The 26,436-nt window shown below is 42.7% G+C and overlaps 2 protein-coding genes across 5 annotated transcripts; both read left to right on the forward strand.

The window, feature by feature from the left end:
- Nucleotides 1-391: 391 nt before the first annotated feature.
- Nucleotides 392-17,049, forward strand: snx6 (sorting nexin 6). Of its 2 annotated transcripts, none has more exons than XM_079286668.1 (14): nucleotides 392-706; nucleotides 1,399-1,442; nucleotides 2,390-2,494; nucleotides 2,602-2,712; nucleotides 5,713-5,834; nucleotides 11,770-11,893; nucleotides 12,122-12,217; nucleotides 12,308-12,413; nucleotides 12,503-12,578; nucleotides 12,680-12,719; nucleotides 12,801-12,887; nucleotides 15,539-15,698; nucleotides 16,046-16,131; nucleotides 16,260-17,049. In XM_079286668.1, exons 1-14 carry the CDS (start codon nucleotides 679-681, stop codon nucleotides 16,311-16,313), a joined length of 1,239 nt encoding a protein of 412 aa, XP_079142794.1. In that variant the 5' UTR covers nucleotides 392-678; the 3' UTR covers nucleotides 16,314-17,049. The 2 variants fall into 2 exon arrangements, with proteins under 2 accessions (XP_079142794.1, XP_079142795.1); XM_079286669.1 differs by lacking the exon at nucleotides 392-706 and adding an exon at nucleotides 1,065-1,256 and having other exon boundaries at nucleotides 1,392-1,442.
- A 2,789-nt stretch (nucleotides 17,050-19,838) lies between these two features.
- LOC306790604 (proteasome subunit alpha type-3) lies at nucleotides 19,839-25,712 on the forward strand. 3 transcript variants are annotated; one of them, XM_079286992.1, is made up of 11 exons: nucleotides 19,839-19,972; nucleotides 21,511-21,593; nucleotides 21,701-21,824; nucleotides 22,033-22,134; nucleotides 22,216-22,289; nucleotides 22,371-22,443; nucleotides 22,927-22,992; nucleotides 23,090-23,136; nucleotides 23,325-23,392; nucleotides 23,661-23,725; nucleotides 25,577-25,712. In XM_079286992.1, exons 2-11 carry the CDS (start codon nucleotides 21,571-21,573, stop codon nucleotides 25,619-25,621), a joined length of 687 nt encoding a protein of 228 aa, XP_079143118.1. In that variant the 5' UTR covers nucleotides 19,839-19,972; nucleotides 21,511-21,570; the 3' UTR covers nucleotides 25,622-25,712. The 3 variants fall into 3 exon arrangements, with proteins under 3 accessions (XP_079143118.1, XP_079143117.1, XP_079143119.1); XM_079286991.1 differs by lacking the exon at nucleotides 19,839-19,972 and adding an exon at nucleotides 20,674-20,779; XM_079286993.1 differs by lacking the exons at nucleotides 19,839-19,972; nucleotides 23,325-23,392 and adding an exon at nucleotides 20,674-20,779.
- The last annotated feature ends 724 nt before the right edge of the window (nucleotides 25,713-26,436 follow it).

Genomic DNA, 26,436 nt, shown 5'->3' on the forward strand with positions numbered 1-26,436 from the left:
GAATGTTTACCTGTACGATGATATCATAATGAACAGGTGTACCTGTATGATGACATCATAATAAACATAATGTTTACCTGTACAATGAAATCATAATAAACAGAATGTTTACCTGTACCATGATATCATAATGAACAGAAGGTTACCTGTACAATGACATCATCCAGGTGAGTTTCTGTGTTCCTGAACATCTCTCTGATAGAACATCAGAGGACCCAGTGAGACCAGAACCAGGTTCTTGGTTCCTGCAGCTATTAAAGAAACAGTGACTCAGCTCCGGAATCTGATCCCCCTGCTGCTATTCATGTCTCTGAGTCATCACGTCCTCACAAGGAGACGCTCGCAGAGACCCAGATCCACTACAGGGGGGTCAACCCTCGAACACCGATCTGGATCCACTTTCTGTCAGTTCTACACTTAGTTCTCAAAAGTCCGTCACTAATGAGTAGGTGTGTAACGGTACGCGTATTCGTATTGAACCGTTCGGTACGAGGCTCACGGTTCGGTACGCATGACGAACCGAACAATACGCTTTTTTTTTAAAAACCTTTATTTAAGCAGGTCGTCCCATTGAGATTAAAAATCTCTTTTGCAAGATGTAAGTAACAATACTGCATAACATTAAGGAGCAGTTGTTGTTTTTTATGCTGATGTGTTGCTAAGAAGACACCCCAGAAGATGAGTCACTCAGGTATAGTTCATCATTGTTCAAAGTCAAAGAATAACTTCATGATGTTAGTTGTAATGAATAAATATATTTTAAAATCAAGTACATTTCTCTGCATTTATAGTTTCTACCGTACCGAACCGTGGCTCCACTGTATCGTACCGAACCCAACCGTGACTTTTATGAACCGTTACACCCCTACTAGTCAAATCTGTACTGTTTCAAGACTCCCAGCAGAAATATATGGAAGATTAAAAACTACAGAGACCAAGATCCACTACAGAGACCGAGATCCACTACAGACCAGCAGAAGGGAGACCACACACAATGACATCATCATAAGAAAAAATAAATAAAACACAAAATAAAGTAAAATAAAATAGAGTACAATGAAATAAAGTAAATTATAACAAATAAAACAAAACAATATAATTAAATGAAGTAAATAAAATAAACAAAACTGAATATAATTAAAGTTAAATAAAAGGTTATAATAAAGCTCTCCTTGTTTTGAATTTGATTCGTGACGTGCGTCTCTCCGTGGTGACGTCACGCCACTTCCTGTCTCCACCCGTTCGCAGCCATGATGGTGGGTTCACGTCTTCATGTCTTTTCTCTCCTCTCTCTCTCTTTAACCGGCTCGTTAACGGGCTGCTCCGGTGTCGGTGTTGTTGTTGTTGTTGTTGTGGTGGACTAACTGCTCTGTGTGGCTCTCTCTCCGCAGCAGGAAGGGCTGGACGACGGACCCGACTTCCTCTCCGAGGAGGACCGGGGAGTGAGTGCAACATTTTCTGTCCGCACCTGTCTGTCCGTCAGGGCCAAGCTAGATAAGCTAATTAGCCTTAGCTCCAGTGTATTAGACAAGCTAACGTTAGCCTCATGCTAACGGGCTCCGGGCTCTCTGTCGGTTCAACCGTTAGCTTCACGGGCTAACTGAGCTAACAGGCTCTGCTGTACTAGTTAGCCATCCGGATGTCACGTGACTCTCTCTCAGATACTGATTGGATGATTACCTTCAGTTCAGTTTGAGTCTCATGACCACTGAGACAGTCCTGGTCTGTGTCCCGGTGAGACATGAACCAGTCCTGGTCTGTGTCCCGGTGAGACATGAACCAGTCCTGGTCTGTGTCCCGGTGAGACATGAACCCAGTCCTGGTCTGTGTCCCGGTGAGACATGAATCCAGTCCTGGTCTGTGTCCCGGTGAGACATGAACCCAGTCCTGGTCTGTGTCCCGGTGAGACATGAAACCAGTCCTGGTCTGTGTCCCGGTGTGACATGAACCCAGTCCTGGTCTGTGTCCCAGTGAGACATGAACCCAGTCCTGGTCTGTGTCCCAGTGAGACATGAACCCAGTCCTGGTCTGTGTCCCGGTGAGACATGAACCCAGTCCTGGTCTGTGTCCCGGTGAGACATGAACCCAGTCCTGGTCTGTGTCCCGGTGAGACATGAACCAGTCCTGGTCTGTGTCCCAGTGAGACATGAAACCAGTCCTGGTCTGTGTCCCGGTGAGACATGAACCAGTCCTGGTCTGTGTCCCAGTGAGACATGAAACCAGTCCTGGACGTATAATAAGGATTATAATTATTCAAAATAAGATGCGACCAGTTTGTGTTCTCGTTTTCTCTCTTCGACTCTGTGTCCTTAATCAATAACTATGTTAACCAGCCCGTCAGTAGGTGTGGTGCATTATGGGATATGTGGTCTCTATCCTCCCTCTGCAGCCGCGGGCGGTGAACGTAGATTTGCAGACGGACGCCACGCTGCAGGTGGACATCTCTGACGCTCTGAGTGAGAGGGACAAGGTCAAGTTCACCGTCCACACCAAGGTGAGGCAGTCTGTCCTCCTCCATCCTAGTGAGGACATTTAGGTCCTCTCTCTGTCTGTCTTACTCCGTCTTAGTGAGGACAGTTTGTTTACTTCCTGTTCACACAGAGCACGCTCCCTAACTTCAAGCAGAACGAGTTCTCGGTGGTCCGACAGCACGAAGAGTTCATCTGGCTTCACGACTCGTTCGTGGAGAACGAAGAGTACGCAGGATACATCGTAAGAACCCCCCCCACACACACACACACACACACACACACACACACACACACACACACACACACACACACACACTGTTCACTGGGAGTATTGATCTGTGGATCCGTCTGGATTCTGAACATTAGAAACGGTTTCAGTTGCATAACTGGAAACGTAACTGCCCTCGCAATCTGCACGCACATGGAGGGTCCTAGCAGGACTCTGGTTCCTGCGTGCACGAGTGAGACGTTTCCTGCGTAGACCAGCAGCGTAGCAAGATCCTGTTGCCAGGTCTGAAGCCTCAAATGTTTAGAGTGTAACTCCGATACAATCATAAATGTAAGCTGTTAAAGATCATTAAGAAAATGAATGTGTGTGAATGTGCTTCAGTGTTTGCAACATAACAGACTGTCAGTTTACTGGGATGGGTTCAACTCCCTGCTGATTGGATTTGGACTTGCATGGTTTACATGGTTTACCTCAGGGGTCTCAAACTCCCGGCCCGCGGGCCAAATCCGGCCCCCGGCCCGTGACGTCATTTTATATGACGTCACTATATATATATATATATATATATATATATATATATATATATATATATATATATATAATTCTCAGTTTTCAAATTTAACTGGATGGATTATAAATAATACATAAATAAATGTTCTTCTCATTTCTAGTAAAATAATGGATTAAAGAATAACTGACATAACAGAAAGCTTTTGAAGAATGTGCATCTTAAAATGAAGTAATTCATTTTAGAAAAATGAATTTCACTGAATTGTCCTGCAGCTTTAAATTGATTAATTGAGCTTGGGGGTGTTCATGTTTACAATCACATTTGCTGACCCGTCGTTCTTTGGTTGGGGGTGTCTGTCTGAAAGGTGCTTTGCCGTGTTAGACGTGTTGCCTCACTTTGTCTGTGTGGCTGTGAAGCACGTTTCACAGACGGTCTCTGTCGGTCAGTGGGCTTTCCTTCACTGTCTGCAATATCGCCAAAGTACTTCCAGACGATACTTCTGGCATCTTGTTTTCCAACAAGCCGATGACGGTCGGTAAAAGCTCGTGCATGTCTCCCCTGTGATCGCTCTCTGTGAGTGAGCGCTGCCTGTTGCTGTGAGTGCTGGGCAGCCCCGCCCCCTTGCGGCCCCGCCCCCTTGCATGCCTGCAGGGGGCGGAGCAGCGACTGCGCTCTGATCGCGCTATTTTAATGAAGTATCGACACAAAAAATATGCAGTGTCGTTTTAACATACAGGTACCGCGGTACCTTTTTAGTATCGATAGACCGTGCAACCCTACCGGTTAAAGTACAAACCCGCTGTCTAATATATGTGTGATTCCAAAATATCGATTTTAGGTCCTGGGTCCGGATCCGGACCGTGGTCCGCCAGTTAGAGACCCCTGGTCTAGGAGAAGTGAATTATTTTAATTGTTTTATTTATTTTTTTACACAATTCAAAATTGTGGAAAATGTTAGTAGGCGGAGCTTAGGGTCCCAAGAGGATTTTTTGTAGAACTCATTCAGTAGGTCATGTCCGTAAACCTTTAAGTCATTTGGACATACAGGCCGTCGGAGCTTGCCTTTCCAACTTCTATGGGGCGCTAGCGAGCAATTTTGTCATGCTCGAGCATGCGACCCATAAAATATCAAATTCTCCCGCAGTCCTGATATGCTCGCCAAATATGGGGAGGTTGGGGACATGATAAAGCTCCCAAAAAGGTGTTTCATTCAAGAGAAAACGAACAATAATAATTCCTACAGTTTCAATGGGGACCTCGCGGCCCGAAGTTATCGGTGCTCAGGCCCTAATAATAATAAACAGAAGAACAATAACCGTAATTAAAGCTGCAAGCAGCGATGGACGGGCCCTCGCACCTTCCTCGTGTCTCGGGGGTTCTGGCGTGACGCCGGCAGAAGTGGCCATAAATATCTGTGACCATCACACAACGCACCCAGAAGTTCGACGTATTTTTAATGCTTGGACTGTGTGACGCTGGAAATTTTGTAGGTCAAATATTCCACCAGTTCCTGTATCCACTATGTGGTGCTAGAACACGCATTCTTTTGCTCTATATCAAATATGGCAAGTTTGGGACAGATTTGAGCGAGTCCAGTGGAGTTGCATCAGCTTGTTTAATGGCGAATCCCTTACAATGGCCGCCATGCCACGGCTACGCCATCCCATCAAACGTAAAGCTTCGAGTAACGTTTAATAACGAAGGTCTTTCGATTATTCTGACCAAATTTGAAGTGGATCTGACAAAATCCCTAGGAGGAGCTCGTTAAAGTATAGCGACTAGAAATCATGGGAAAAATCAAAATGGCCAACTTCCAGTTAATTTTAGAGCATGGTCCCAAGACACTTTTTTTAAGTCTTCATGTGATACATGTGCCGACCAAATATCATACATGTAGGTCAAACGTAGAGCTGGGGCTGCGTTTTTGAATATTTGTAGGGGGCGCTGTCGAGGCAATTTGAAAGGGTCAAGCCAAAAAGCCATATGAAATATTTATTTCCATCACCTATGACACCTGTGCAAAGTCCCAAGGCTTGCTGAGCATCCTGAGCCACATGGTGAATGATGCGTTGCCACGGCAACAGTGTTTAACGACAACAGATATATTACCATATATTACCTTACCAAATTTGAGACAATCTGGGCAACGTCCTAGTCGGAGTACATCAAAGTATAGAACTTGTCATTTCCTTTTGCCAGTAGGTGGCGCTATGACTTTGTGAAAATGTTGGCATGGAAATAAAATAAAATACCTTGGAGTTACAACAACTTCCTCTTTCATGGCGAACGGCACGAAATGTGCGTGACATGGGCGCCACATAAAACAAAGGTCGTTCAATGTCAGTGTTGAACAAATAATTGCTCCAGTTTCAATCGGGACCTCGCCGCCTGACGTCGTCGGTGCTTGGGCCCTCATAATAAACATTAGAATAACAATAGGTTCTCCACTCTGACTACGTCGGTGATCGGGCCCTAATGATTCCATTATTGTTGTTGTGTAGATCCCCCCAGCCCCCCCCAGACCAGACTTTGATGCATCCAGAGAGAAGCTGCAGAAGTTGGGGGAGGGAGAAGGATCCATGACCAAGGAGGAGTTCACCAAGATGAAGCAGGAGCTGGAGGCGTGAGTCACTGATACCACCCATCTACCCACTGATCTACCGATTTAACTACCCATCTACCCACTGATCTACCGATTTAACTACCCATCTACCCACTGATCTACCGATTTAACTACCCATCTACCCACTGATCTGCCGATTTAACTACCCATCTACCCACTGATCTACCGATTTAACTACCCATCTACCCACTGATCTACCGATTTAACTACCCATCTACCCACTGATCTACCGATTTAACTACCCATCTACCCACTGATCTGCCGATTTAACTACCCATCTACCCACTGATCTACCGATTTAACTACCCATCTACCCACTGATCTACCGACCTACCGACCGATTTAACTACCCATCTACCCACTGATCTACCGATTTAACTACCCATCTACCCACTGATCTACCGATTTAACTACCCATCTACCCACTGATCTGCCGATTTAACTACCCATCTACCCACTGATCTACCGATTTAACTACCCATCTACCCACTGATCTGCCGACCTACCGACCGATTTAACTACCCATCTACCCACTGATCTACCGACCGATTTAACTACCCATCTACCCACTGATCTGCCGACCTACCGACCGATTTAACTACCCATCTACCCACTGATCTACCGACCGATTTAACTACCCATCTACCCACTGATCTGCCGACCTACCGACCGATTTAACTACCCATCTACCCACTGATCTGCCGACCTACCGACCGATTTAACTACCCATCTACCCACTGATCTACTGATTTAACTACCCATCTACCCACTGATCTACCGATTTAACTACCCATCTACCCACTGATCTGCCGACCTACCGACCGATTTAACTACCCATCTACCCACTGATCTGCCGATTTAACTACCCATCTACCCACTGATCTGCAGATTTAACTACCCATCTACCCACTGATCTACTGACCTACCGACCGATTTAACTACCCATCTACCCACTGATCTGCCGACCTACCGACCGATTTAACTACCCATCTACCCACTGATCTACTGATTTAACTACCCATCTACCCACTGATCTACCGATTTAACTACCCATCTACCCACTGATCTGCCGATTTAACTACCCATCTACCCACTGATCTGCCGACCTACCGACCGATTTAACTACCCATCTACCCACTGATCTACTGATTTAACTACCCATCTACCCACTGATCTACCGATTTAACTACCCATCTACCCACTGATCTGCCGATTTAACTACCCATCTACCCACTGATCTACCGATTTAACTACCCATCTACCCACTGATCTGCCGACCTACCGACCGATTTAACTACCCATCTACCCACTGATCTACCGACCGATTTAACTACCCATCTACCCACTGATCTGCCGACCTACCGACCGATTTAACTACCCATCTACCCACTGATCTACTGATTTAACTACCCATCTACCCACTGATCTACTGATTTAACTACCCATCTACCCACTGATCTACCGATTTAACTACCCATCTACCCACTGATCTACCGATTTAACTACCCATCTACCCACTGATCTGCCGATTTAACTACCCATCTACCCACTGATCTACTGATTTAACTACCCATCTACCCACTGATCTACTGATTTAACTACCCATCTACCCACTGATCTACCGATTTATCTACCCACTGATCTACTGATTTAACTACCCATCTACCCACTGATCTACTGATTTAACTACCCATCTACCCACTGATCTACCGATTTAACTACCCATCTACCCACTGATCTACCGATTTAACTACCCATCTACCCACTGATCTGCCGACCTACCGACCGATTTAACTACCCATCTACCCACTGATCTGCCGATTTAACTACCCATCTACCCACTGATCTGCCGATTTAACTACCCATCTACCCACTGATCTACCGACCTACCGACCGATTTAACTACCCATCTACCCACTGATCTGCCGACCTACCGACCGATTTAACTACCCATCTACTGATTTAGTGCGGTGAGGTTCGTGGCTGGTGAGGCACTGCCTCTTTCAGAGTCAGATTTACAAATATATGAACCCAATAGAGTAGATTAAATCACCTTTCAATTGGTAGCTTGCACATTGACTACTAGTGACACGTTGTTTTTCATATTTCATATCAGCATGCTTTACACCAGGGGTCACCAACTTTTTTCAGACTGAGAGCTACTTCAAGGATACCGAGTAGTATGAAGGGCTACTTATTTGATACAAACTTCCTGAATAACAGAGTTGCACAGATCATCTTAACAATAATAATATATGTGAAGAGACTGTTTGATGACATGTCAATTATTCCTCACAATAATTCTTAAGAATGATGAATAATGATGGTATAGCTACTAGGGGTGTAACAATACGCGTATTCGTATTGAACCGTTCGGTACGAGGCTCGCGGTTCGGTACGCATGACGAACCGAACAACACGTTTGCATAAAAAGAAGAATTTTATTTATTTATTTTTTAAACCTTTATTTAACCAGGTAGTCCATTGAGATTAAAAATCTCTTTTGCAAGGGAGAGCTGGCAAGACAGGCAGCAACACAAGGAACACATAGTTAGACAGAAAAACACAGAACAAGACAAGTTTAAAGAAATTAAAAGTTATAATACTAGTATAACACAATAATAGTGATAGTATAATAATACTACCAGTATAATATAATAATAGTAATAGTATAATAATACTAGTATAATATAATAATAGTATAATAATACTAGTATAACACAATAATAGTAATAGTATAATAATACTAGTATAATAATAATACCAGTATAATATAATAATAGTAATAGTATAATAATACTAGTATAATATAATAATCGTAATAGTATAATAATAATAATAGTATAATAATAGTAATAGTATAATAATACTAGTATAATATAATAATAGTATAATAATACTAGTATAATAATAGTAATAGTATAATAATACTAGTATAATAATAATACCAGTATAATATAATAATAGTAATAGTATAATAATACTAGTATAATATAATAATAGTAATAGTATAATAATACTAGTATAATAATAATACCAGTATAATATAATAATAGTAATAGTATAATAATACTAGTATAATATAATAATAGTAATAGTATAATAATACTAGTATAATATAATAATAGTATAATAATACTAGTATAACACAATAATAGTAATAGTATAATAATACTAGTATAATAATAATATAATAATAGTAATAGTATAATAATACTAGTATAATATAATAATCGTAATAGTATAATAATAATAATAGTATAATAATAGTAATAGTATAATAATACTAGTATAATATAATAATAGTAATAGTATAATAATACTAGTATAATATAATAATAGTAATAGTATAATAATACTAGTATAATATAATAATCGTAATACTATAATAATAATAATAGTATAATAATAGTAATAGTATAATAATACTAGTATAATATAATAATAGTAATAGTATAATAATACTAGTATAATATAATAATAGTAATAGTATAATAATACTAGTATAACACAATAATAGTAATAGTATAATAATACTAGTATAATAATAATACCAGTATAATATAATAATAGTAATAGTATAATAATACTAGTATAATATAATAATAGTAATAGTATAATAATACTAGTATAATATAATAATCGTAATAGTATAATAATAATAATAATAATACAATAATAGTAATAGTATAATAATACTAGTATAATAATAATACCAGTATAATATAATAATAGTAATAGTATAATAATACTAGTATAATATAATAATCATAATAGTATAATAATAATAATAATAATAGTATAATAATAGTAATAGTATAATAATACTACTATAATACAATGATAGTAATAGTATAATAAGACTAGTATAATAATAATACCAGTATAATATAATAATAGTAATAGTATAATAATACTAGTATAATATAATAATAGTAATAGTATAATAATACTAGTATAATATAATAATCGTAATAGTATAATAATACTAGTATAATAATAATACCAGTATAATATAATAATAGTAATAGTATAATAATACTAGTATAATATAATAATAGTAATAGTATAATAATACTAGTATAATATAATAATAGTAATAGTATAATAATACTAGTATAATATAATAATCGTAATAGTATAATAATAATAATAATACAATAATAGTAATAGTATAATAATACTAGTATAATAATAATACCAGTATAATATAATAATAGTAATAGTATAATAATACTAGTATAATATAATAATCGTAATAGTATAATAATAATAATAATAATAGTATAATAATAGTAATAGTATAATAATACTACTATAATACAATAATAGTAATAGTATAATAATACTAGTATAATAATAATACCAGTATAATATAATAATAGTAATAGTATAATAATACTAGTATAATATAATAATCGTAATAGTATAATAATAATAATAATAATAGTATAATAATACTACTATAATACAATAATAGTAATAGTATAATAATACTAGTGCATTTGGAAAATGCAGAAGCTTAAATTGTGGGAAATATTATGTTTTCGGTGGAGCCACTGTTGTCAAACTGGCAACCCACATGACGTAACAGACAGCGTGCTCTCTGACCCGCCCACCACCAAAGAAACGCGTTCTACTCCAGTCGGCACTTCTGCGCTGTGAGACGCTACAGTGTAGCGCAGTTTTAATGAATAAAGTACATTTCTCTGCATTTATAGTTTTCTACTGAACCGAAACGTACCGAACCGTGGCTCCACTGTATCGTACCGAACCCAACCGTGAGTTTTGTGAACCGTTACACCCCTACTAGCTACACATACATATTTAAACATGCAGCTTTTATTTCTGTTAATCTGTTTCACCCCTGCGTTGTTTTCCGGACCTGACGACTGGGTGCGCTCGCGGCGCGCGTCCCGCGCCAACGGGAAGCGCCGCCATTCAGAACCTGAAAACCCAGAGCGGTGCGGCGCCTCGTCCTGGCTGTCCGCCGTGCGCCTCCGGGTACCCGACTCTCTTATGAGAAGACATGTTGTCATTTTAAAATCTACACTAATGCGTTTTTGATTTAAAAAAAAACAGCAACTACAATGTTAGCCGGAGCTCCATGGGGACTCGTGCTATTTTTAGAACATGCCTTGCGGGCGACTCACGTGGCGCCGTGCTGGCGACCTCTGCGCTACACACACAGGTACGCTACGTATTTGATTCCTCCGGGAGCGTTTCAGAAGCGGAGCGCTCGTGGGCGCCACCCGCGGAAATCTGGAGATCCCGTGATAATCTGTGTGACAACCACGGATGTATAAAGAGAACAACAAACACATGGGTTACTTTACCTGTCAGACGTTGAGTTCGTCATATTTCCCTGTTTTTTGAGACATTTTTAAGCTGAGATATAGAATCTTCCATTTTTGCGGTCAAAGCAAAATATAAGAAGAAGAAGAGAAGTGTAGAAGAAGAGCAACGGCAGAACAAGCATACGTCATCGAGGTAGAGGTACTGTTTACATCCCCTCTGTGCTTCTTCACTGCGTTAATGTCTGATCAGCAAGACTGTATGTTCTACACAGACGTGAAATACATGACGTGTTCTATGGAAATAACAATGTCTACAAATATTACAGTGGTGACAAACTATGAGAAAGCAAAAGCCAGTTAGTGAGGGATTGCACAGCTCACGTGTCTCCTCTGTTTGAACACGGCATGCGCAGATTCAGAGATTCATACAGAAATGACATTTATAGCACTGATCAATAGAGAATATCAATATTTATTTCATCATTTGTTTTATATGATGAGCTTCACCTGTCTCCCCTGACCGCACGTCCCTGCTACCGATCTACATACTGACCTACCGACTGATCTTTCTCTACACTGATCGTCTGGAGCGCCGCTGAGCCGGTAGTAAAGCTGACCGCTTACTGCTCTGTTTTCAGAGAGTACCTGGCCATCTTTAAGAAGACCGTCGCCATGCACGAGGTCTTCCTGTGTCGTGTGGCGGCTCATCCTGTCCTCAGGAAAGACCTCAACTTCCACGTCTTCCTGGAGTACAACCAGGACGTGAGTCGCCTGACAGTAAAACTACACACCTCTGAGCCGAGAGGTCTCACTCTGCTCCTGTTTATAAGATAACATATTAATCTAAGATGTCAAAGATGACATAAAAAACAATAAAAGAGTCTTAAGTAGGAGCCTTGTGGTACTCCACAGGAGAAATGATCAATTCTTAAAGGAAGACATATGTTTTGTATCTGCTGCTTGTGTGACCTGTGACCTCCTCTCTGACAGCTGAGTGTACGAGGGAAGAACAAGAAAGAGAAGCTGGAGGATTTCTTCAAGAACGTGGTGAAGTCGGCGGACGGCGTCCTTGTGGCCGGAGTCAAGGTGACGGTTCAGAGTTCAGAGCTCAGAGCTTCTACCTGAGTTCAAAGGTCTCGCGTCCGTCAGGTTTCATGGATATTTAATGTTTTTCAGGACGTGGACGACTTCTTTGAGCACGAGAAGACGTTTCTGTTGGAATATCACAACAGAGTAAAAGACGCTTCGGCCAAATCTGACAGAATGATCCGCTCGCACAAAAGTAAGAATCAAGCTGATTTAATAACTGAGGCTAATGGGAGACACTGTCCAGGTGCATCATGGGACTAAAAGTCAGGTATTTGTGTTCAGATGCTGCAGATGACATCAACAGAATCGCCTCGTCTCTCTACACATTAGGAACGCAGGACTCCACAGACCTCTGCAAGTACGAACAGACATCTGCTGACAGTGTGCCGGTTTATTTTGGTTTCATTATTTAATTTCCACTTCCTCCAGTTGATCGGTTTCCCGTTTCATCTGTTCCAGGTTCTTCCTGAAAGTGTCGGAGCTGTTTGAGAAAACAAGAGTATGTTTCTTGATGTTGTCTGTAGCAGTGTGTTGTTTTGTTCACATCAGACTTGTGAAGGTTTCTGTCGTTGTTTTACAGAAGATTGAAGCTCGAGTTGCAGCGGATGAAGACCTGAAGCTGGCCGACCTGCTGAAATATTACCTGAGAGAGTCACAGGCTGCAAAGGTCAGACCTCGTCCGATCCTTATGGGTCTGAACAGAATCCATCAACGCACAGTGCATGCTGGGTAGATCTGTGCCTTACAGTTAGGTCCACAGCCTTACAGTTAGCCTTACAGTTAGCCTTACAGTTAGCCCGACAGTTAGCCCCGACAGTTAGCCCCGACAGTTAGCCTTACAGTTAGCCTTACAGTTAGCCTTACAGTTAGCCTTACAGTTAGCCTTACAGTTAGCCTTACAGTTAGCCTTATGCTGCGTTCACACCGGTCGCGTTGATGTTTTGACGCACTGCACAATCGCGTCCAACGCGCCGCCGGTCGTGTTCACACCAAACGCCGCAAAATCTCGTAGCGCCGGAGAGGGGGCGTGGTTTATCGACTGGAAGCCGTTCACCTGGCCGCCATTTCTTTCCGCTGTCAACCGTGAAAGGAATAAGGACGTGTTTGTACGTGTTTTGTACGTGTTGTGGAAGTCCCTCAAACATCGGAATGCCAAACGCCGTCATGTCTGGTTCATAACATGTTCAGAGGAGCTCCGTGGATTGTATCGAGCTGTATTCACTGTCTAGCAAGCCACCGGTCGCTGTTTACTACAGCTGTAGGAACACTAAATAAACTGATTGGCTGTGATTCAACGGCAATAAACCGACAAAAAGGGACTCCGAAATAACTACGTAATGATGCCGATTTGTAGGTTACTGGTCTTCTCAATGGAGCTCTGATGGGTCGGTGCTAGGCTATGCTAACATCGTAGCAGCTCCACCAGCACTCAATAACGTCACGTAGACGTAAATACGGCGTCTGTTCATTGTTTGTACCGTATGGTTTACACACACACATGCATACACATAGTTTGGTCCGGTCTCTGTTGATATGAGGTATCGTAGAGCTCTGGTGAACACAGACGGCTACGGGATTTATTTCCTGATTCAACAACGGCAGGAAGCCAGTGATGACAGGGGAGCAACTCAACGCTGATAGGCTATCGCGCCACAGCGTCACGCCATTATGTCGCTGAAGTTGAAAAATTTCAACTCGCGCGTTGGCGATTTTGCGGCGTCCAACGCATCCAACGCGTCCACCGCACTGCAATAACGCGTCCAACGCGCCATCGCAAAATCGCGGCGCGCCAGTCTCATCGCGTCTGTGCAGAGACTTTGTATGTAATCTCGACGCGCGTCAAAAAACTAACGCGACCGCTGTGAACACGGCATTACAGTTAGCCCGACAGTTAGCCCGACAGTTAGCCTTACAGTTAGCCTTACAGTTAGCCTTACAGTTAGCCTTACAGTTAGCCTTACAGTTAGCCTTACAGTTAGCCTTACAGTTAGCCTTACAGTTAGCCCGACAGTTAGCCTTACAGTTAGCCTTACAGTTAGCCTTACAGTTAGCCTTACAGTTAGCCCGACAGTTAGCCCGACAGTTAGCCCGACAGTTAGCCCGACAGTTAGCCTTACAGTTAGCCCGACAGTTAGCCTTATAGTTAGCGTGACAGTTAGCCTTACAGTTAGCCTTATAGTTAGCCCGACAGTTAGCCTTACAGTTAGCCTTACAGTTAGCCTTACAGTTAGCCCGACAGTTAGCCCGACAGTTAGCCCGACAGTTAGCCTTACAGTTAGCCCGACAGTTAGCCTCAGAGTTAGCCTTGCAGTTAGAATCACAATCAGCTTTATTGGCTCTGTATGCGTACACATACATGGAATTTGACTCCGGTTTCCACTCCGCTCTGTGTACATACAACACACTATTTTACAATAAACAAGAATAATATATAAAGAATAAAAGGGCAGCAAAAAAGTACAACAGATGTAGGTATAAACATTTAACAGCTCTATCTATCTTATCTATCTATCTTATCTATCTATATATATATATAGCTGTTAAATGTTTATTAGGGGTGTAACGGTTCACAAAATTCACGGTTCGGTACGATACAGTGGAGCCACGTTTCGGTACAGTAGAAAACTATAAATGCAGAGAAATGCGGCAGATGTAGTGCGCTGTCCGGGATGTGCTCACCGAGCCAGCTTTCAGTGAAGCACCGGGCGGTGGATCTGCTAAAGTCCTTTTTTAGTTTGTTGAGGAGCAGCAGCTCATCCATCTTGTTGGCCAGAGAGCGGACGTTCGCCAGATGAATTGACGGGAGCGCAGTTCTGAATCCCCGCTGATGCAGATTAACGAGCGCTCCTGCTCGCTTCCCTCGTCGGCGTCTCCGATAGATTCCGAGTAGAGCCGCTGCTCCTCCAACTAAAAGCTCTGAAAAACTTTCTGGTTGGATGAAATGCGGCGAAAAAGTTTGACCAGTGAATAGACGGATGTTTAAGAGTTCCTCTCTGCTGAATGTGATCAGAGAGGGAGAGCCGGAAACGAGACAGACAAAAACAGAAAAAGTACGAGAGAGCGCAGTACGAGGCGCCATCTTGATGTGCGATCAGTTTTTTAAGATAGTAAAATAGTTTTTATGAAATAAACAGGAGGGGACTATTGTCAGCCGTGGATTTGGTGCTGTAGTGAGTGTTTGTATGTGAGTCAAAATAACCTACAGTGTGTGTTCATTCTAATAAAGTAACAATGTCACCTCGCTCAGTAAAACACCTTTTCTGAATCAAATGTTAAAAGTTCGTTCAGCCACTGAATATTGCGGCGATGTGGCTGCAGGACTTGCTGTACCGGAGGAGCCGATCTCTGGTGGACTATGAAAATGCTAACAAGGCTCTGGATAAAGCTCGAGCCAAAAACAGAGACGTCCTGCAGGCCGAGACCAGCCAGCAGCTCTGCTGCCACAAGTTTGAGAAGATCTCTGAGTCTGCCAAGCAAGGTCAGTCTAGTCTGCATGTTCTACCTGTGAGAGACTGCCTTCACTTTCACAGCTCCAACTAAACACACAGAGAGTAGGAGGGGAAACGGTCCTCACACAATATACTGATTTATCTTCAGATCCGTGATACTCTTACTCCAGAACCTTGGTACCTTTACTTCGGATCCTCTGTACTTTTACTTCGGATACTTCGGATCCTTTGTACTTTTACTTCGGATCCTTTGTACTTTTACTCCGGATCCTTTGTACCTTTACTTCGGATCCTTTGTACCTTTACTCCGGATCCTTTGTACCTTTACTTCGGATCCGTGGTACTTTTACTGATCTGGATTCTGTTCTGATTGCAGAGCTCATAGACTTCAAGACGAGACGAGTGGCAGCTTTCAGGAAGAACCTGGTGGAGCTGGCAGAGCTGGAGCTCAAACACGCCAAGGTAACAAATGACGACATCTGCCACAGTCACCCCGTATACCTGTCCCTCTGTACACATGTCCCTCTGTCCAACTGTGCACTTGTGTCTCTCTACACCTGCGTCTCTGACCCCGCCCCTCTCACCTGCAGGGGAACCTCCAGCTGCTGCAGAGTTGTCTGGGTGTCCTGAAAGGTAACACTTAACTGTTCGACGCTGCCCAACATCGACCGGACACGCCCCTTTTATACAACCCCGCCCACATCAACCCACTGTGGGCGGAGCCTGGGTGGACGAATGACATTGAGAACTGTGGACCGGAGAGAGAATAGACATGAAGTGTGTCGTCGTCATCACTAACCAGACACCGTCCTCTTCATCTTCTCTTCTCTTCCCAGTCCTCTCCAGCAGCATTATCCGACCTGAAGCACCTGTACCGGTTCTACTGGTCCAGCAGGACTAGTGTGATCAGCCTCTTTCTCTCCTGAGTGACATTCACAGAAAAGACAACAAATTCATGTTTTTATCCAAATTAAACAAATCCTTCCCAGTCTACCAGTTCTACTGTGGTGATACTGGTCCCAGTACAGTATCCGATTATCAGTTTCTTTCAATGAACAAAATTTCTCAAAGTTCAAACATCAAGAACTTCAAAATAAATAACTTTTATTTGAAGGAGAACTTATATGATAGAAGAAAACATGTTAAATTGGTCCCGAGATGATCAATACCAGCAGATCAAGTATCCATCAGATCCACCTGAAAGTCTGCTACTTCAGCAGGACCTGGTCCCAGTTGGTCCCTGATGGTCTCAACATCTTATGAACTGTTTTTGTCTTCTGCTGAGTCAGAAGTCTTTCAACCTGTTTCTATTTAAAATGTTTTCATAATTATCACATAATATAACAGTTATGACCCCTTAATAAACGACTGATTTCATAATTCTGTGGAAACTATTTTCTCTTTTCTGTGCAGTCAATGAGCTCCAGTAAACATGAACTAGTTTCCTGTCGATGTTTAGAATGTGAGGCTGAAAAGTGAAGACGTTTCTAACGCGACTCTTCTTCACTTCAGGAAAACGAGACGTGTGGAGATGTTTTCATGGGACGGTTCACTGTGTCCTCTCCTTTTGTCTGTCGTCAGATTTTGGCGGTGTGTGGTGGTTTTATTGTGTAGGTGAACTTCCTGTTCTGCTGCTGTGTGACGCGTTGAGAGTACAGCTGTCGGTTCTTATTAAAGTGTAATGTCGCAACATAAAGAAGCCTTGTATATGTTTGTATTAGTGAACTAATGAACGCTAGTCTTCATAGTCATCCTCATCTTCACTAATGTAGCTCGTTTTTCTTTGATCAGCTGTTTGTTGCCATAGAGACCAGCGGCTCCGTTTGATTCATTGTCCAGAATGTTTTATGTTTTAAAGTCACAGTATACGAATGTTTTTTCACTCTTACGTGACCAAAGCTTCCATTTCTGATTCAAGATGGAGAAGAGAAAAAGAGTAATAAAAAGATGATTTATGATTCACAACGTTTTCATTGTTTAAAGTTTCATGAGGTCTGTAATCCACCAGAGACTCAATAAACTTTATGGACACTTTTCTTACAACCATCTGTGTCAGCGCTTTACTGGGAGGAGGTGGCGCCGTCTGATTGTACGGGAGGCTAGGAGGGGGCGGGGCTAGGATGTTCCTCTACATCAGTGATTCTCGACTGGTGGGTCGCGACCCAAAAGTGGGTCACGGACCAGTTTTCAGTGGGTCGCGGGCCTTTGACTGACAAAAAAAAAGTTGTGATTTTATTGTGAAGGGCATTTTTCATGCAGCGGAATTATTCCAGCATTTACAGCACTTGTTCAGCGGTGCAGGAAAAACACCGACCAATGCGTTGTGAATCACATCACGTGATGAAGCTCAGCCAAACAAATATGAGTATTCTGACAAGTTTCCTGACTCAGTGAGATGTTCACACACTGTGACACACGGGGAGAGACGAGGACACAGAGACAGAGCAGGACTGTTGAGTGTGAGATGTGAAAGTCAAATCATAGGACGATCTCCAAAAGAGAGAAATGTCCAGAGAGACCAGAGTCACTAGACTCTGACTGGACAGACTCATAGAGGTGAATTCTTCAAACACTACTTTCTCTTTTTAGAAGATGAGAAAAATATAACATTGTGTCTTCTTCACTTCAAGCTGAATGAACTGAATTTAAAGCTGCAGGACAATTCAGTGAAATTCGTTTTTCTAAAATGAATTTCGTTACATAATTTATTTTTTAATCCAGACGTTATTTTACTTGAAATGAGAAGAACATGTATTCATGTATTTCTATGTATTTATAATCCATCCAGTTAAATTTGAAAAATGAGAATAATAATTGTTAAAATATAATTGATGTGTACTTTCTTTATTTGATTTGACAGTTGACTACACAGAGATGTTACTACGACTAGACTTCTTGAATATAGATATACCCAAATTTATATCTATCTATCTATATATATATATATATATATATATATATATATATATATATATATATATATATATAAATTATTTGGGTCGTGGGTCCCGGCTTGTCATTAAGGGGTGATGGTGGGTCCCACAGCCAGACCAGTTGAGAACTACTGACCTACATCACACAGACAAAGACGCACAGTGATCATCACTGTACTTAATAACAGTAACTAATAATATAATAACTAATAAAGACACACAGTGATCACCACTGTACTTAATAACAGTAACTAATAATATAATAACTAATAAAGACACACAGTGATCACCACTGTACTTAATCATCAGATCATGAAAACACAAATCTTTCTAATAAATGTAGAAAGTTGTTTGTGGTCCTTTTGTTGTTCAGACTACAATGAACATTTATTTAAACCAGATGTTGAATCAGAAACCTCATCAAATGTAAACTAGAGTTTATTCTGTGATCCGTCTTCACTCTGGTGTTAAACTCAGTCAGTCAGTCCGATCGGCTGCAGCGTCCAATCACATGACTGATGAACCATGAGGGGGCGTGTCGGCCGTTAAAACACTTCCTGGAAGTCTGGTCTCGTGGGTCCTCGCTCATGGCTCCTCCGAGGTCCCTCCTCCCTCCTCCCTCCTCACTCCTCACTCCTCCCTCCTCCCTCCTCCCTCCTCACTCCTCACTCCTCAGAGCAGAAATAAGAGCTTTGGGACGGCCGTCAACATGGCGGCGCAGAACAACTTCCGGTTCAAGCGAGGAAATGACAATTAAGGGTACATCCCAAGTCTCTTAGGGCAAATCCCAGTGTCCCAACCAAGGCCTCAAACCCTGAACCCTCAAGGACTCACTGACGTCACCTGGTGAGTGGGTGAGTGTGAGAGGCTGTGAGGGCTTGAGATGGTGTAAATAGGAACGGGACAGCACTTTGCAGCAACATATCACATTACCATGAAAACGACAAGAAATATGATGTATAATTGTGTGTATTTATTTCGTACTTTATAATTATACTCCCTGATGTGAACGTCTTCAGGCTCTTTCCTCACAAGATGAGAGGTAACTTTATATCATCTATTTACTTGTTTTGTCAAAACATCTTTGATGACAAAATCAAATATTTGATGAATAAATAAATAAATATCTTCTGATTTCATGTTTATTTTTTGTTCCATCTTTAACCCTTAATGTTAATGTTTCTCTTGAACCGGAAGTTCAAACCGGAAGTGATCTTCGCGATCCTCCCCCAAGACCCGTTTGAGAACTTTGAGGAGAACCTTCAGCCAAAGAGCTGATATCAGATCAGCCTGACCTCACAACCAGACAGCAGACTCGCGGGAAAGGGAAGCAGTACATGAAGCTTCTCCACCAGCTGAACACCTGACAGGTTAGCTAGCTGCATGACGTCATGCTAATCACTTATTCAGCTTTAAAACAACGGGGACGGATCCAGCACGGACAGTTAGGGAGTGAGAGACATGAAGACATGCTGAGACATGATATATAGTTATTAATACATTATTATATATGTGTGTGTGTGTTTTATGTTATAGTGAATATTATTATATGATATATATATTATTATATGATATATATATTATTATATGATATATATATATTATTACATGATATATATGATTGTATGAGATATATATATATTATTATATGATATATATATATTATTATATGAAATATATATATTATTATGTGATATATATATGATGTGATATATACATTATTATATGATATATATATATATTATATGATATATATGTTATTATATGATATACATATTATATTATACTGAGCCTATAATAAGATGTCCTGACGTGTTTATCAAAGTGTTATTTTCTGCTTTTCTGCATGTTGGAATAAAGGTTAAATATTTCACTGTAAAGCAGTAATACGTGTTTGATACCTTCATGTTTGCATGAAATCATTCTGGGTGTTCGCTGACATTGATTGATGTGGCGCAGCCCTACAGAGAACATGTTGCACCAGCTCCACTGCTCAGGTAAAAAGGTTGTGGCGTGCTGAAACATCGTTTTCACTCGGTGCTTTTATTATGGAGGCTGTTATTAGCCGGAAGTCGGTGAGTGAGACGTCACAGTGTGATGAATCTCAGGAGCAGCGGACTGAAAGCTGTTCACAGGATCCAGACTCTTGAGTTAAAATGAGCTCCATCGGTACCGGGGTGAGTGGTTCTGCGCTCCGAATACCGATTTTGATCCGGTTCACTTAGAATAATCCCCCTTTTATTCTGGAAACCAGTCATTGTTACCTGAAGCTAGCTAGCTGGCGTGTTAGCCTGCTGAAGCTAGCTAGCGTGTTAGCCTGCTGAGTCACAACGAGGCCTGCTAGCAGAAGCTAAAGTGAAATTGAAAGTACAGTGTTTGAAGTTAAAATGTAACTTTTTTTTTAAACTATCGCAACTAAAATAATTGTATCTCAGTAGTATCATCATAGTGCGACATTGTAGGACTATAAGTGAGTGATAATGACGTGTGAGCAGAGTCGATGCTATGCTAACAGTTAGCATCGGTAGTTTCGTGCCAGACTCAGTTCAGAAACATCATATTTAAATATCTGAGTCAGCTGAGGTTCTCCTCCTGAAGAACACGTTCTAGTGGTTCTATCGGCTTAATCTGACCAAACTAACACTTGAATCTCTTTAAATCACCGTAAACATGAACCACCGGGACGTTAACAGCGTCTCTACGTTATGACTCATTAATATTAGTTTATCATTTCTTACAACCTGCTAAATATGGTACCTGTCTGTCTCTCCTCCCGTCTGTCTGTCTCGCTCCCTTCTGTCTGTCATTGTCTCTCTCCCGTCTGTCTGTCTCTCATCCCGTCTGTGTCTCTCCCGTCTGTCTGTCTCTCTCGTCTGTGTCTCTCCTCCCGTCTGTCTGTGTCCTGCAGTACGACCTCTCTGCCTCCACCTTCTCTCCAGATGGTCGTGTGTTCCAGGTGGAGTACGCTATGAAGGCCGTAGAGAACAGCAGGTAGTGAATCTGATCACAGCTGTTTATTATGAAGGAGCCACCTGAACACATCTAACTCTGTGTGTGTGTGTGTGTGTGTGTGTGTGTGTGGGTGTGTGTGTGTGTAGCACGGCCATAGCTATCCGCTGTAAAGATGGAGTTGTGTTCGGGGTGGAGAAACTTGTTCTGTCAAAACTCTACGAACAAGGATCTAACAAACGTATCTTCAACATCGACAGACACGTCGGCATGGTAACCACACACACGCACAGATGTCAGCAGGGACGGAATGATGAGAGTCAGAGTTTCGCTAATTGGGCTGAACTCCTGTGATGTCACTTCCTCTTGGCTGTCTGACCAATCCCTGAGCTGAACTCTCTCACGCACACACCTGCACACACACACACCTCTCCGTCTCTCTCTCACCTGTCTGCCCCCCCCCCCCCCCCCCCCCCCCCAGGCGGTAGCAGGTCTGTTGGCTGATGCTCGTTCTCTGTCTGAAGTAGCGAGAGATGAAGCGTCCAGCTTCAGGTCTAGCTATGGACACGACATCCCTCTGAAGGTCAGTCTATACTTGTGAGGACCGTGTGCAGCCAGCGATGCTAAGCTAACGGCGTGCTTACGGTGCTTCCTGTCGTTGCAGCACCTGTCGGACCGAGTGGCCATGTACGTCCACGCCTACACACTCTACAGCGCCGTGAGGCCGTTCGGCTGCAGGTGAGTTCAGGGACCGCCGTAAGAAACGGTGAGAAAGAGGAGCTGCTGACAGGAAGTGATGATGATGTCGTCTCTCCACAGTTTCATTCTGGGCTCGTATGACAAAGACGACGGTCCTCAACTCTACATGGTCGACCCATCAGGGATCTCACATGTGAGTCAGTCCACACACACACAACCAAAATAATTCAATGTCACCACATGAGGACTACATTGCAGCACCACAGGAGAGATGCTTCAGCCTAATTATGTATACGTGTGTGTATATACGTATATGTGTATATGTGTGTGTATATACGTATATGTGTATATATATGTGTATATATATATGTATATGTATATATATATATATATGTATATATATATATATATACACTACTACTAGTATACTACTACTATCTATCTATCTAACGCACACACACACGCACAGATGTCAGCAGGGACGGAATGATGAGAGTCAGAGTTTCGCTATTTGGGCTGAACTCCTGTGATGTCACTTCCTCTTGGCTGTCTGACCAATCCCTGAGCTGAACTCCCTGTCTCTCTCACACACACCTGCACCACTCACTCTCCTGCTTCTCGCTCACACACGTGGCCCCCTGCTGGTCCAGTAACAGGACTGTGCTTGTCACCACAGGGTTACTGGGGTTGTGCCATCGGGAAAGCAAAACAAGCTGCAAAGACAGAGATCGAAAAACTGGGGGTGAGTTTTAATTAAAGGTTTGAAATCTGATGACCCCTGAACTGATCAATGATGCTGATTGAGCAGAGTTTAATAAGATGTTGATCTTCTGTCTCAGATGAAGGAGATGACCTGCAGGGAGCTCGTCAAAGAGGTCGCCAAAATGTGAGTATTAGTACTTAAAGTTTAAAGCTCTAATATAAACTAAGTGGTTCCAGGAAGTGAAGTAGAAGTTGTTTCCCGTTTGTGATAATGGATTGAATGTTTGGAGTACATGTACTGCAGTACTTGTACTGTAGATGTACTCCAATGGTGACTTCAGGTATCTCTGTAAACCTGTGTCTCTGCTCTAGAATCTACATCGTTCATGACGAGGTGAAGGACAAAGCATTCGAGTTGGAGCTCAGCTGGGTGGGAGAAGGTGAGCTGTCGACCAATCGGGGCTCAGCTGGAGCCACTTCCTGTTTCACAGAAACAATCAGTACTGATCACTGAAACCGGATGTCAGTAGGGACGGAATGATGAGTCAGAGTTTCGCTAATTGGGCTGAACTCCTGTGATGTCACTTCCTCTTGGCTGTCTGACCAATCCCTGAGCTGCACTCTCTCTCTCTCTCTCTCTCTCTCTCACACAGCTCGCTGGCACGTCTGTCTGATTGATTGACAGTAAATCATTTTTTTTGCCCTCAGTGACGAACGGACGACATCAACTGATTCCTGAAGATGTGAGACAGGAAGCTGAGAAGTACGCAAAGGTGAGACTACTCTACTACACTCCTCTCCTGTTGCTACTACTACACTCCTCTCCTGTTGCTACTACTACACTCCTCTCCTGTTGCTACTACACTCCTCTCCTCCTGCTACACTCCTCTCCTGTTGCTACTACTACACTCCTCTCCTACGACTACTCTCCTACTACGACTACTATACCTCTCCTACTACTACTACGCTCCTCTCCTACTACGCTCCTCTCCTATTACTACTACTACGCTCCTCCTACTACTACTACTATGCTCCTCCTACTACTACTACTACTACTACTACTACTACTACGCTCCTCTCCTACGACTACTACTTGGGGCTGGGCAGTATGACCAAAAATGCATCTCATTTTGTAAGATTCTGGCGGTTTCACGGAATATCAGGGTATTTTTACCCCGCGTTAAAGCATTAATTAATTAACGCAGAAAAGAACCAGCCGGCCAGCGAGTGGTGAACAGCTGTTTGTGTGGCGTGTCTTCCAGTCCGTCACTTCCTGTTTCCTTCGCCTACATTCCCCTGGGTCCTAAGCCCCTCCAAGTACAGCTTCTTATCACTCTGTGTACCAACGTACATTTATAACAAATACCACACATATTACGGTAATCAGCGTTGCATATGTGTCTGCCCAAAATACCTTTTGTTGTTCAGTCTTTGTTCATCCTGCATCGCTCTGTTCTGTTCTTTAATGTAACGTCACTGGAGTGACAGAGCCTCTCGCAGCTGTTAGCAGACTGTTGTTAGCTAGCTGTACCCAGCATGCAGTTCGGCGGTGAAATTTTATAAATGTACAATTATTAGTGCTACAAATAGTTTGTCACAAACTGTTGTGTCGTGGTGTTTTCTTGTTAAAGAGTGGTAGTTGTGGGTTATTAATTGTTATGACCATGACTAGGGTTCCCTCTCAATACAGCTAAGACAACTAGCTCCGACCGTAGCGCCCTCAGCGGCGAACAATATATTTTGCTGCCTGTTGAAGAGCGACAGAAGTTGTTTCGGCTGTGCACCAGTATGACGGAATATGAAAAATTCATATCATACGGGAAATTAAAACCGGTATACCGGTTGAACCAGTATACCGCCCTGCCCTACTACTGCTACACTCGTCCTCCTGCTGCTACACTCGTCCTCCTGCTGCTACACTCGTCCTCCTGCTGCTACACTCGTCCTCCTGCTGCTACACTCGTCCTCCTGCTGCTACACTCGTCCTCCTGCTGCTACACTCGTCCTCCTGCTGCTACACTCGTCCTCCTGCTGCTACACTCGTCCTCCTGCTGCTACACTCGTCCTCCTGCTGCTACACTCGTCCTCCTGCTGCTACACTCGTCCTCCTGCTGCTACACTCGTCCTCCCGCTGCTACACTCGTCCTCCCGCTGCTACACTCGCCGTACCGCTGCTACACTCGTCCTCCCGCTGCTACACTCGTCCTCCCGCTGCTACACTCGTCCTCCCGCTGCTACACTCGTCCTCCCGCTGCTACACTCGTCCTCCCGCTGCTACACTCGTCCTCCCGCTGCTACACTCGTCCTCCCGCTGCTACACTCGTCCTCCCGCTGCTACACTCGTCCTCCCGCTGCTACACTCGTCCTCCCGCTGCTACACTCGTCCTCCCGCTGCTACACTCGTCCTCCCGCTGCTACACTCGTCCTCCCGCTGCTACACTCGTCCTCCCGCTGCTACACTCGTCCTCCCGCTGCTACACTCGCCCTCCCGCTGCTACACTCGCCGTACCGCTGCTACACTCGCCGTACCGCTGCTACACTCACCGTACCGCTGCTACACACTTGTACTCCCTCCCAGCCTCAGTCAGTTGTTGTTTGTTGTTGACAACGTTGTTGTGTCTCAGGACTCTCTGGAGGAAGAGGATGACTCTGATGAAGACAACATGTGAACTCTTCATCATATTGTTTATGTTTTATAGTTCATGAAGTTGTGTGTTTTTGTTTTGATGAATTTCAACTTTGAAAATAAAGAAATCAACGAACTTTGTTTCTGTCGTCAGTCACTACATTTACTGTCGTACATCTCTGTATATATTGTACTTACTGCTGTACTACATCTCAGGTGCATGTTGTATTTAGAGTAAAAAGTACAACATGTACCTGTATCTTTGTAGAGATACGAGGTTCTCACAGTGACACTACAAACGCATGATGTCATAGAATATGATTAATTGCTGTATTTATGAGGTAACATTAAACGGTATTAATGCAGAAATGTCAGAATCACTAAAGTTATAAAAACACAAGAGTTTTCTACACATTAGTATCATTATTAATGAATGAGTCTTGCGTATAAAATAACCTCCACTCCTCAGAGGATCGTGATGTTTGAGGCTCCGCCTTCACACTCTTCTGTGCGCCGATGAGCCCGCCCACCGCGTCACAACAGCGCCGTGTGCTCGGTAATTGTTCTCCAGACACGCGCTTTCCGCTTCAGTTCCGCTCTGGATGTTTGTGTGTTAAACCCACATACGAGCGGTGCTGATCTGTGACGTCACACTCCATTAAAGAAAGTGTCGATTGAAGGTTTTTAAGAGAGTTATGGACGTGACGGAACAAAAAGCGGCACTATTCAGGAAGCCTCACAATCACCGCTTACCTTCGGCGTACCTGTCATGTCACAGAAGTGAGTTTATAAATACAACTTTTGTACACTATCTGACCGCTCATTCCGGTTCCTCCCGCCACGCAGCGTTTGCATCGG

This window comes from Melanostigma gelatinosum (assembly GCF_949748355.1).
Source record: "Melanostigma gelatinosum genome assembly, chromosome: 16".
NCBI lineage: Eukaryota > Metazoa > Chordata > Actinopteri > Perciformes > Zoarcidae > Melanostigma > Melanostigma gelatinosum.

Excerpts from the sequence above, each read along its gene's own strand:
- snx6 (XM_079286668.1), top strand. The coding sequence starts at position 679 with ATGAGTCACTCAGGTATAGTTCATCATT. Across the intron at positions 12,414-12,502 it reads AATGATCCGCTCGCACAAAA|ATGCTGCAGATGACATCAAC; the intron begins GTAAGAATCAAG and ends ATTTGTGTTCAG. Across the intron at positions 16,132-16,259 it reads TGGAGCTCAAACACGCCAAG|GGGAACCTCCAGCTGCTGCA; the intron begins GTAACAAATGAC and ends TCTCACCTGCAG.
- LOC306790604 (XM_079286991.1), top strand. The coding sequence starts at position 20,759 with ATGAGCTCCATCGGTACCGGG. Across the intron at positions 20,780-21,510 it reads TGAGCTCCATCGGTACCGGG|TACGACCTCTCTGCCTCCAC; the intron begins GTGAGTGGTTCT and ends TGTGTCCTGCAG. Across the intron at positions 22,290-22,370 it reads GTGAGGCCGTTCGGCTGCAG|TTTCATTCTGGGCTCGTATG; the intron begins GTGAGTTCAGGG and ends GTCTCTCCACAG.